Genomic DNA, 13332 nt, shown 5'->3' on the forward strand with positions numbered 1-13332 from the left:
AACGGTTTGGAACTGCACATGGGGACAAAGATCRTACTTTKTGGAGAAATGTCCTCTGGTCTGATGAAACAAAAATAGAACTGTTTGGCCATAATGACCATCGTTATGTTTGGAGGAAAAAGTGGGACGCTTGCAAGTCGAAGAACACCATCCCCCGTGAAGCACGTGGCAGCATCATGTTGTGGGGGTCCCTTTGCTGCAGGAGGGACTGGTGCACTTCACAAAACAGATGACATCGTGAGGGAGGAAAATTGTGTGGATATATTGAAGCAACATCTCAAGACATCATTCAGGAAGTTAAAGCTTGGTCTTCCAAATGGACAATGACCCCAAGCATACTTCCAAAGTTGTGGCAAAATGGCTAAAGGACAACAAAGTCAAGGTATTGGAATGGCCATCACAAATCCCTGTCCTCAATCCTATATAAAATGTGTGGGCAGAACTGAAAAAGTGTGCGCGAGCAAGGAGGCCTACAAACCTGACTCAGTTACACCAGCTCTGTCAGGAGGAATGGGCCAAAATGCACCCAACTTATTATGGGAAGCTTGTGGAAGGCTACCCAAAACGTTTGATCATGTTAAACAATTTAAAAGCAATGCTACCAAATACTAATTGAGTGTATGTAAAACTTCTGACCAACTGGGAATGTGATGAAATAAATAAAAGCTGAAATAAATCATTCTCTATACTATTATTATTCTGACATTCTTAAAATAAAGTGGTGATCCTTACTGACCTAAAACAGGGTATTTTTACTAGGATTAAATGTCAGGAATTGTGAAAAACTGAGTTTAAATGTATTTGGCCAAGGTGTATATAAACTTCCGACTTCAGCTGTATATATTTTCAGAATATTGACAAAATATTGACCTTAAGGGGGTTAGCCATCAGTGACGGAGATGACAAGCCACTGACGGAGTTGACAACAAAACAGACATATTTTTGCTTCTAAAAATAAAACTTCAATACAAACATTTGTAAAATATAGAAAATGATTTATTTGAAAATTCCCAATAAAAATATAACAATTCTATCATATATTTCAGCACTCTGACGGAGTTGACGTTCAATATTGTTTCTTTAAATCTATCAAAAGTAGATCACTTTGCAGACCATGAGTGGTTTTGTTGCACTATATGTAATGAGGACATTAAGAAAAGGTCCATGAGGTGTAGCTGACCCGGATCATTCTTGATTAATTTATGATTGTAGACAAATCTGACAGAGTTCATCAAATCTCCTGACAATTATTTTAGGAATCACAGTTTTGAGAGAAATATTATTTTAAGTCAGAGGTCTAATGCAAGAAACTACCTAAGATCCATTTTCAGTTAATATTCATTATTGCCGTTTTAAGAATTTTAAACACTTTTTTGGAGAGTTTGAAATTGCCCACCTTGGCTCCGGACAAGGACATTTACAGGCATAGAGCCAACATGGAAATGTGTAATATTGAAAATATTTAGAAAATTCCAAAAGCAAATCTTTCCCCTTATAAAATTCCCCTAAATGTAATTTTTAGGATCAAATAATGCAACAAAATAAACAATAAAAATAAAGTTAATCTGCCGGTCAAGGATTGTCCCGACTTTCAAGAATCCCTGAACTGTAAGAGCACTTAAATCAAATCAATGGGGCTGGGAGTTTTTCCTGGTCCTGTGACCTGAGGAAAGACTCCTGGCCCCGCCAATAAAACATAAGCAGCCTTCGTCCCTTCCCCTTGGCCCCAACCCTTTGATGTTTGCAGACCTGCACAGGTGTTTATACCTATCCAAAACCTAAAGATCTGCAAACATTGAAGGGTTAGAGCCAAGTGGGATGGGCCACTGGTTGAAGAAATATAGCAACAAAGATGGCTAAGTGACAAAGGTATTTGGGCCAGGTGATTTAATCCTTTGATTTAATGCAAAATAAATGTTTTGTCATACCCGTGGTATACGGTCTCATATACCAAAGCTGTCAGCCAATCAGCATTCAGGGCTCGAACCACCCAGTTTATAATAGATATGTGTTTGTAAGAAAACACTTTCTAATAGGGAAAAGGGGAAAAAGTTCCAACCACTGTGAGATTTGAACCACTATCATTTACAGCATAGACATACACAGCTTGGAGAGACAGAAACTGACACAAGAAAATAAATAAATATAGTAATTTACAGCATGTACACAATCGGCAATGCCTGATATAGGGGACATAGCAAATAAAAGAAGCTGTACATTTAAAAAATAAATAAAAACGTTTTTATTTTACTACGGACCCTTAAAGGGGCAATCTGCAGTTCAAACGACAATAAAGCAGCCACCCCGCCACTGTTTTTGGTAAGCAGCTAAGGGTGGGGCTAGAGAAATGTAATTGCTCTGAAATTCATAGACAAAGCTATGGATGCAAGGACTGACCATCCATGATACAGTATCAAAAGTATAATTTTAACCATGTTTTGAGGTTATACACAGTGTTTGTTTACAATTACATTGTTTACAAACAATTGAGTAAACACAATGTAATCATGTTTTGAGGCTATACAGTGTTTGTTTACAAACAATGGAGTAAAAGCATTTATATATTATATTCTTCAAGAATCAATTGGTATATATCATTCAATGAAAAGGCAAAAAAGAAAATATGTAGCCATCGCAGATTGCCCATTTAAGTGTTTTAAACTATATACCGTGACAGGGGTGTGTGTGTGTGTTATCTGCAGCAGGCCAGTGCTCCCAGAGAGGTGTGGCTGTCCAGGCTGCTGTCCGTGTCAGAGGTCATGGTGGGTTCACTAGGGTCACTGGGGTCAGTCGACATGGAGGATACATCATTGGCTGAGGGGGAGGACGAGGGGTGCTGAGGGGAGCTGTCAATCACTGCTGCACCTGTGCTGCGAAAAACACACAGGATGACTGATACACCTGTACTAGGAACTAGCACGCACATGCGCAAACAAACAAACACACACAGTCCTGCGACATACACACATAACTCACACACACCATAGGGAGCTGGAAAAACACCTCTGAGTCTGTGAGGGGTGCAACACCCCCCCCCCCCCATAGAGCAACCTACTACATTATTCACCTCCCTCCTATGAGTCAGCTGTGCATGCTCTCTTTCAGCAACAGCAACTTTAGAAACTGTTCATTCTTATGATTATTCCACTGGAACCTCTTTAATCTAGAAACACCACTCAAACGTGCTTCTACACCTGCATTGCTTGCTGTTTGGGGTTTTAGGCTTGGTTTCTGTACAGCACTTTGAGATATCAGCTGATGTACGAAGGGCTATATAAATAAATTTGATTTGAAATTTGATTTGTATAGTGTGCTTGCCTTGCATACAGATTTTTTATATATTTTTTGAACTATAAACGTTTTAATTGTGCATAAAATCTCCATAGGCTTGAATGGGAAGTATTTGGATTCGCCACTGCTCTTGAACTGTTAAAGCTACCAACTATATAACAACTTTAAAACATGCAGACTGGGACTTGTACTGTTGCGTGATTTTGTTTTTATATACACTACTTATGCTTTTCACACTACAACCATATTTGCATAAATACCTATGCATTTCTGGGGCCATAGATTTGAATGGGAAAATTTCTGGTCGCTACGAGTCTTCAACTGTTTAAGCTTGAAATGCCATTCAAACTAAATTGTGCAGACCAGTCTGGAATAATGTGCTTGTATACAACTTTTTGATATCATTTATACTTTTTGAACTAGACCAACATCGAAATGTACAGACGGACTCAACTTCGATTGATTGTCAAAAGATTGTTGATGCTATTTGTACTCTTTGAACTATAACGGTTTAAAATTTGCATAAAAGCTTAACCTTTTACACTCGTGGTAATTGAGCTATATGGATAGGGATAAATTGAAATGAACCACGGTTACAATGGGAACCGTTTGGAGATTATGGGAAAATGATTAGACTAAAGGTAAGTACACAACAGTACACCTGACACAGACTGAATCCAAACATTGCACTGTTGATTTTATGTGGATTATGTATTTACTGTACTTTCACCACATTTTGTTGATAACGAAATCTGAAAATACTCTGGATGAATTCAGTAACATGATAAACATATTTTTAGAACATTTGAAGTGCAACGTAAGACAAAAAAATGACGATGGTTTGAGTGAGAGGTCTAACTGGTGTCTTCAAAGTGTGACTTGTAGTTACTTCAGAAGTTGGAAGTTACTTCAGAAGTAACTTCAATGCACTTTTGTGACTCTGTGCCATCGAGGAACTAGAGCAAGCACACTTGTAGTTGTTTTGTTTGGAACACAGCCCTGCATCCGCGCCATCACACAATTATTGTTGTTGTTTAACGCAATCCAAAAACGGTCCATTATAAATCTAAATCTGGGTCAGGTCGTCATCATTTGAAAGCTTGTTATATTGCCAACATTACTAGCTAAATGATAAAATATGATCTTTCAGTGTTAGGCTTTCACAAGGCAATTCAGAAAAGCAAATCGTAATATTGGTGCGCATAGAATGGCGTCATGAGCGCATTCAGATGCGTGTTCCGTGGCAAATTTTCTTCACAATACAACAAACATAGACTCACTCTGTTCAGGACAACCCAGGGTATGACGCAATGTCCTCTTGTAACTGTACATCAAACATAATGATCATAAACACTGACACTGTATATGACATGAGTTTTATGATATGGAAATGTGAAGTGCACATTTGGACTCAAGGGTGTTTGGCTGCTTGTATGACATCAAAGCGGTATTTATTGTAATCCGCAACGTCTCATCTTTCAAAATACTATGAGTCCTCTTAATTCACAGCATTTGCCTCGCTCAGACAACAGAACATTTGCTAAAGTTGCCCAATTTCTGGGAGGAATGGGGGTAACTTCTTGTCGCGTGCAGTGCTCAAGTTCAGAACGTCTCTCAGTCAAAACCCATACAGAGCTGTGAAGGAGAGACATTGAGCTCTGACATCATGTATAGCATGTTACTGTACAGTCACTCTGTTCCAATTTAGGTGCTTATCAGTGTCCAAATCTGCCATTTTCAACCTGTATATGGGTTGAAAATGCTCTTGGTCAGTTTCAGCTACAATGCTCTTGGTCTGACCAATGCTCTTGGTCAGTTTCAGCTACAAACACCACCCCAACATTGGCATGTGCAGAAGGACTCAACTTAAATGGCTTCAACACAGCTTTTTGCTATCATTCTTAAACTATAAACTATACAGCTTGTTGTATCCCCATTAATTTGGCTCCCGAGTGGCGCAGCGGTCTAAGGCACTGCATCTCAGTGCTAGAGGCGTCACTACAGACCCTGATTCGATTCCAGGCTGTATCACAACCGTCCGTGATTGGGAGTTCCATAGAGTGGCGCACAATTTGCCCAGCATCGTCCGGGATAGGGTTTGGCCGGGGTAGGCCGTCATTGTAAATAAGAATTTGTTCTTAACTGACTTGCCTAGTTAAATAAAGGTACAAAAATATTTAAAAAATTCAATGGCGGATTGCAGGCTTAAACATTCTAAACAGTGCCACAAATCTTTCAGAATGTTCAAACTACAAAATTTTGTGATCTTAAAAATGCATATGGCTTATGATGATATAGTACTGACCTACTATACTAGCCCAGTATAACCCACTATAATTACGCCACACCTACAAACCACCCCAAAATAGGTCAACATAACTAACACATTGTATTTGCAACCGCACCATTCAAACGAGGCTGCAATGAAAACTAATGGGACTGTAGCRTTCTGTGTTGGCATCACAATCCGGGCTGTGAAATACGTTTTGATTCAGCGTTGACTGACATGGTAATGGTCCAATAGTATTCGAGAAAATATCTAAATATGGACTCCCTCTGATGCGGTACGTTACATCGCGACGTGTCACTACGTAACATACATTTGCAACTAATTTTGTGCCGTACAGCCTCTTTCCACCAGGGGTAGCCCTTCTCTCGCAGATTAAAAACAAGAAAGGGACAGGGTAAGGGGTATACCTAGTCAATTGTCCAACTGAATGGATACATTTTTTGCGTCATTTCTGCAAGCTATCATGACTCTCAAAAGCCGCGACAGGCGCTGTTTACTTCTGAAGATAACTTTAGCGACACCCTAAAAACCCAATTCAAATTCGACACAAACCTTCAAATAGGTATGTAATGACACATTATATAAACACTTTATAGTGTTTTATTTACATTTTAGATGTGATAAGTTGGACAGATCGGGTGAAAAAAGCCATTTCCCCACACAACATATCTCCCAGTAGGATTCCCTTCCCCACCCGGCATTTTTAAAAAGACCCGACGGAGCTCATTGCCTTCTTCAATCATGCAGAGACGGGTAACATGAAGGTCTCGTCATTGATTTTGCTGGAAAGGGGAGAAATTGTGCTTTACAATTTGTATTCATATTACAGTTGACCTGGAAGTATTACGTTTTTGGGGCACTAAAATAAGGTAAATTGTACAGAATAGCACGATGTATAAAAGTGCGTTAGTTACTGTTACTTGTCATTTTTTTTGCTTTCTGGGGGGGTTGCATGGTTTTTTATTGGGCACAGGGGACAGTAGTGTGTTTTTTCCCTGGCTTGCTGCCCGGCGGGCCATGGCATAAATATATATATTTCCCCCCTTAGCACACGGGATGGGTAATCAATAAACTCAGCACAGACCAGTCTGCGAGCCTGTCGCGCATCTCTGACTCCCTGAAGCATCTTTGTAAAAAAAAAAAGATAGAAAAAAATCACACCCACAACACGAGCTGATGCGATGGACTTGACGTGAATATTCTGACAGTAGCCTCCTAAACCTTTCAGCGTGACTGCCAGAGCATTGTAGTTACAGTGGCAGGCTAGCCTACATAGACATGATATGCAATTTCCAAAAACATGAATGTGACACATGAGTCATTGAGTAATTGCCATTTTAGCACATTGACTAACCCGGATTTACATGAGATATTTGAACAGGCGAGTAAATAGCCTATGGTCAAATAGCTACTGTAAGCAAAAAAATAAGCCTCTTGTTTCTTTAGCCAGCTAGCATCAGGGATCCAATAATGGTGAGTTGAAATGGTATTACTATTCTCCCAAGTGAAGCTTGCTTGCCTATTGAAATCAGAAAAAAATACAAATTATTATTATATTATATTATTTCAAAGTTAATTAAATGACGAGGAAGGGAAAAGCATGTACAAGGGGAGGGTCACGTGAAAATATGTTTTACGATGGGGAGGGGGGTGCACACCTCAAGTTGGACCCTCCCCAGTAATTTTTGTATGGTACCATAAACATACCATTAGCAATGTTTTAATCCATGTTTTTTCAGAGTGAAATATACAGATTTAGTCGACATTAACACAATAACAGCAGACACCAGCTCACATAAGCAAAATAAACTAACCTAAAAGAGGTTGTCCTTTGATCACGCCATTCTGCTTGGTCCACTCGTCCCACTCATACACCTCCTTCCAGATCAGGTCTACAACAGGGTGAATACAGGGAGGGAGGGAGAGAGGGAGAGAGGGAGAGAGGGAGAGAGAGAGACAGCAAGAGGGAAAGAGGGGGAGATAAAGGGTGAAATGAGAGAAAAGACAAGGACAAGGAGAGAAAAGAAGAAAGGTGGAGAGAGAGACATAAAGGAGGGGAAAGAGACAGTTCAGAGAGGAGGGAAAGAAGGAGAGAGAAAAAATATGACATGTTTTAAGGACATTATCAACATACATATTTAACTTATTAATTGTCGTTTCAACATTATAATGGAATAATATGCATTTTAGCTAAGAAAATGTAGCCTATTTCTGAACCAAGTAGCAATTTTCATTCACTATAGAAATAAAAATGTAAATGCTCAATCCTAAAATGTGCGCATTCATTAACAAACATAATCTGGTAGCAGAGAGAACAGTCTGACTTGGGTGGCTGGAGACTGACAATTTTTAGGGCCTTCCTCTGACACCGCCTGAAACAGAGGTCATGTATGGCAGGGAGCTCGGCCGCAGTGATGTACAGGGCCGTACACACTACCCTCTGTAGAACCTTGTGGTCGGATGCCAAGCAGTTGCCATACCAAGCGGCGATGCAGCCAGTCAACAGGCTCTCAATGGTGCAGCTGTAGAACCTTTTGAGGATCTGAGGGCCCATGCCAAATCTTTTCAGCCTCCTGAGGGGGAAGAGATGTTATCATGCCCTCTTCACGGCTGTGTTGGTGTGTGTGGACCATGATAGATCCTCAGTCTTGATGACGTTGAGGGAGTGGTTGTTGTCCTGGCACCACACTGCCAGGTCTCTGACCTCCTCCCTTTATACTGTCTCATCGTCATCTTTCCTCAGGCCTACCTCCGTCGTGTCGTCAGCAAACCTAATGATGATGTAGGAGTCATGTGCGGCCACGCAGTTATGAGTGAACAGCGAGTGCAGGAGGGAACTAAGCACGCACCCCTGAGGGGCCCCCGTATTGAGGGTATGCGTGGCAGATTGTTGCCTACCTTCACCATCTCGGGGTGGCCCGTCAGGACGTCCAGGATCCAGTTGCAGAGGCAGGTGTTCAGTCCCAGGGTGCTTCGCTTAGTGATGAGCTTGGAGGGCACTATGGTATTGAATGCTGAGCTGTAGTCAATGAACAGCATTCTCACATAGGTGTTCATTTTGTCTAGGTGGGAGAGGGCAGTGTGGAGTGAAATACAGATTGCGTCATCTGTGGATTTGTTGGGGTGGTATGTGAATTGGAGTGGGTCCAGGGTGTCTGGGATGATGGTTGTGATGTGAGCCAGGACCAACCTTTCTAAGAATTTCATGGCTACAGATGTGAGGGCTACAGGGCGATAGTCAATTAGATAGGTTACGTTGGCATTGTTGGGCACAGGGACTATGGTGGTCTGCTTGAAACATGTAGGTATTACAGACATGGTCAGGGAGATTAAAATGCCAGCTGGTCAGCACATGCTCTGTACGCATTCTGGTAATCCGTCTGTGAATGTTAACCTGTTTAAAGGTCTTACTCATATCGGCTATGGAGAGCATGATCACACAGTCATCCGGAACAGCTGGTGCTCTCATGCATCGTTCAGTGTTGCTTGCCTCGAAGCGAGCATAAGGCATTTAGCTCATCTGGAGGCTTGCGTCACAGTGCAACTCGCGACTGGGTCTCCCTTTGTAATCCGTGATAGTTCGCAAACCACGCCACATCCGACGAGCATCAAAGCCGGCATAGTAGGATTCATCTTAGTCCTGTAATAACGCTTTGCCTGTTTGATGGCTTGTCAGAGGTCGTAGCAGGATTTCTTATAAGCGTCCTGATAAGTGTCCTGCTCCTTGAAAGCGTCAGCTCTAGCCTTTAGCTCAGTGTGGATGTTGCCTGTAAATCATGGCTTCTGGTTGGGATATGTACATGCAATTACTCCTCAATGCCATTGGATAAATTCCGGAACATATTCCAGTCTATGTTAGCGAAACAGTCCTGTAGCTTAGCATCCACTTTGTCAGATCTTCCTGTTTTTAGTTTTTCTTGTTTTGAGTACTTCACTGGTACTTCCTGTTTGAGTTTTTACTTGTAAGCAGGAATCAGGAGGATAGCGTTGTAGTCAGATTTGCCAAATAGAGGGCGAGGGAGAACTTTGTATCCATTTCTGTGTGTGGAATAAAGGTGATCTAGTTTTGTCTCTAGTTGTATAATTGACATGCTGGTAGAAATTATGTAAAACAGATTTCAGTTTCCTTGCATTAAAATCACCGGCTACTAGGAGCACCACCTCTGGATGCTTTTCTACACATTTTGCCATGAGGCTGAGAGAAAAGTTTGCATTTTTAAAGCTAATTAATGCAAACAACTATAGCTGTGTTGACTGTTATAAAGGCACTGGATTATGAGCTGTTTTGTTTGCTAAATGAACAAATTAAGTATGCAGTGACATGGTGCATACAGCCATAGAAGGACAGGGACATATGCCTCAATGCAGCCATATTTGTGGCTTATTGGCGTTGTGGCTTTTAGTTAGTTATTTTTGGCCAACCATCCCATGAAAGTGAATGTCATTCCAGTTCATCTGAATGTCATTCCAGTGCACTGCTTGCTAAGAATTCTAGCTGATGGTGTTTGGAAGTTTAGGTAAAAATACAAATAATACCCCTTTTGGAACACTGACAAGTAGAGAGCATAATACAGTGCATTCGGAAAGTATTCAGACCCCTTGACTTTTTCCACATTTTGTTACGTTACAGCCTTATTCTAAAATTGATTAAATAAAATCCTCATCAATCTACTCACAATACTCCATAATGACAAAGCGAAAACAGGTTTATATATTTTTTTGCAAATGTATACAAAAACAGAAATGCCTTATTTACATATGCAAATATATATATATATATCATATATATATAAATATATATATCATATATATAAATACATATATATCCTCTATAATTGAGAATTTCAATAAGCATTTTTCTACGGCTGGCCATGCTTTCCACCTGGCTACCCCTACCCCGGTCAACAGCACTGCCCTCCCCTCTGCTACTCGCCCAAGCCTTCCCCATTTCTCTTTCTCCCAAATACAGTCAGCTGATGTTCTGAAAGAGCTGCAAAATCTGGACCCTTACAAATCAGCCGGGCTAGATAATCTGGACCCTTTCTTTCTAAAACTGCTGAAATTGTTGCCACCCCTATTACTAGCCTTTTCAACCTCTCTTTCGTGTCGTCTGAGATTCCCAAAGATTGGAAAGCAGCTGCGGTTATCCCCCTCTTCAAAGGGGGGGACACTCTTGACCCTAACAGCTCCAGACCTATATCTATCCTACCCTGCCTTTCTAAGGTCTTCGAAAGCCAAGTCAACAAACAGATTACCGACCATTTCGAATCCCACCATACCTTCTCCGCTATGCAATCTGGTTTCAGAGCTGGTCATGGGTGCACCTCAGCCACGCTCAAGGTCATAAACGATATCTTAACCGCCATCGATAGGAAACAATACTGTGCAGCCGTATTCATTGACCTGGCCAAGGCTTTTGACTCTGTCAATCACCACATCCTCATCGGCAGACTCGACAGCCTTGGTTTCTCTAATGATTGCCTCGCCTGGTTCACCAACTACTTCTCTGATCGAGTTCAGTGTGTCAAATCGAAGGGTCTGTTGTCCGGGCCTCTGGCAGTCTCYATGGGGGTGCCACAGGGTTCAATTCTTGGACCGACTCTCTTCTCTGTATACATCAATGATGTCGCTCTTGCTGCTGGTGATTCTCTGATCCACCTCTACGCAGACGACACTATTCTGTTTATACTTTTGGCCTTCTTTGACACTGTGTTAACAACCCTCCAGGCGAGCTTCAATGCCATACAACTCTCCTTCCGTGGCCTCCAATTGCTCTTAAATACAAGTAAAACTAAATGCATGCTCTTCAACCGATCGCTGCCGCCCTGCCGCCTGTCCAACGTCACTACTCTGGACGGCTCTGACTTAGAATATGTGGACAACTACAAATACCTAGGTGTCTGGTTAGACTGTAAACTCTCCTCCAGACTCACATCAAACATCTCCAATCCAAAGTTAAATCTAGAATTGGCTTCCTATTCCGCAACAAAGCATCCTTCACTCATGCTGCCAAACATACCCTTGTAAAACTGACCATCCTACCAATCTCGACTTCGGTGATGTCATTTACAAAATAGCCTCCAAAACCCTACTCAAAAATTGGATGCAGTCTATCACAGTGCCATCCGTTTTGTCACCAAAGCCCCATACACTACCCACCACTGCGACCTGTACACTCTCGTTGGCTGCCTCGCTTCATACTCGTCGCCAAACCCACGGCTCCAGGTCATCTACAAGACCCTGCTAGGTAAAGTCCCCCTTATCTCAGCTCGCTGGTCACCATAGCAGCACCTACCTGTAGCACGCGCTCCAGCAGGTATATCTCTCTGGTCACCCCAAAACCAATTCTTCTTTGGCCGCCTCTCCTTCCATTCTCTGCTGCCAATGACTGGAACGAACTACAAAAATCTCTGAAACTGGAAACACTTATCTCCCTCACTAGCTTTAAGCACCAGCTGTCAGAGCAGCTAATAGATTACTGCACCTGTACATAGCCCATCTATAATTTAGCCCAAACACACCTCTTTACCTACTGTATTTATTTATTTATTTTGCTCCTTTGCACCCCATCATTTCTATCTCTACTTTACACTTTCTTCCACTGCAAACCAACCATTTCAGTTTTTTTTTTTTTTACTTGCTATATTGTATTTACTTCGCCACCATGGCCTTTTTATATTTTTATTTATTTAATATATATTTGTTTGCCTTCACCTCCCTTATCTCACGCACTTGCTCACATTGTATATAGACTTATTTTTCACTGTATTATTGACTGTATGTTTGTTTTACTCCATGTGTAACTATGTGTTGTTGTATGTGTCGAACTGCTTTGCTTTATCTTGGCCAGGTCGCAATTGTAAATGAGAACGTGTTCTTAATTTGCCTACCTGGTTAAATAAAGGTGAAATAAAATTAAATAAATAAATATGTATTCAGACCCTTCGCTATGAGACTCGAAATTGAGCACATCTGTATCCTGTTTCAATTGATCAACCTTGAGATGTTTCTACAAACTTGATTGGAGTCCACCTGTGGTAAATTCAATTGATTGTACATGATTGGAAAGGCACACACCTGTCTATATAAGGTCCCACAGTTGACAGTGCATATCAGAGCAAAAACCAAGCCATGAGGTGGAATACACACACAACACACACACACACACACACACACACACACACACACACACACACACACACACACACACACACACACACTTATGCTCTCTACTGGTCAGTGTTCCAAACGGGACATTATTTGTATTTTTACCTAAACATGCAAACACCATGAGATATAATTCATAGCAAGCAGTGCACTGGAATGACATTCAGATCAACTGGAATGACATTCACTTTCATGGGATGGTTGTCCAAAAACTAAAAATGTGTATATATACTGTATATATAAAGATTGCACAATTTGATTGGGTGGGCCTGTAGGTGTACAAATAGTGCTGTAATTTCTAAATGGTTCACCCGATATGGACCCTAAAATGAAAGCTGACAGTCTGCACTTCAACCTCATAGTCATTGTATCATTTCAAATCCAAAGTGCAGAGCCAAAACAACAAAACATATGTCACTGTGCCAATACTTTTGGAGCTCACTGCTCACTGAAAAGTGATAGGTGTAGTAACATCTTTAACCTTTCCACTCCTCCACCGTATGCTCTCGCTCATCCAGCTGCTTGTCTGTGATCTTCGGAGGGGGCTGAGACGAGAAAGAAAGCAAAAGAAAGAGAGGAAAAGA

The 13332-nt window shown here is 41.3% G+C and overlaps 1 protein-coding gene across 5 annotated transcripts in view; it reads right to left on the bottom strand.

Annotated features, from left to right (window-relative positions):
• Positions 1-974: 974 nt before the first annotated feature.
• Positions 975-13332, bottom strand: part of LOC111978139 (mitogen-activated protein kinase 8) — a 29885-nt gene continuing 17527 nt past the window's right edge. For 2 of the 5 annotated variants that reach the window (XM_024008011.2, XM_024008010.2), the window contains exons 10-12: positions 13230-13293; positions 7396-7473; positions 975-2865 (exon numbers count right to left, since the gene is read on the bottom strand). In XM_024008011.2, the coding sequence (XP_023863779.1) occupies positions 2693-2865; positions 7396-7473; positions 13230-13293 (315 nt within the window). In that variant the 3' untranslated portion in view covers positions 975-2692. Of the gene's footprint in view, positions 7101-7395; positions 7474-13229; positions 13294-13332 lie in introns of all 5 variants that reach the window. The other 3 variants (XM_024008013.2, XM_070448396.1, XM_024008014.2) reach the window with 3 other exon arrangements.

Source organism: Salvelinus sp. IW2-2015, linkage group LG18 (genome assembly GCF_002910315.2).
Source record: "Salvelinus sp. IW2-2015 linkage group LG18, ASM291031v2, whole genome shotgun sequence".
NCBI classification, from domain to species: domain Eukaryota; kingdom Metazoa; phylum Chordata; class Actinopteri; order Salmoniformes; family Salmonidae; genus Salvelinus; species Salvelinus sp. IW2-2015.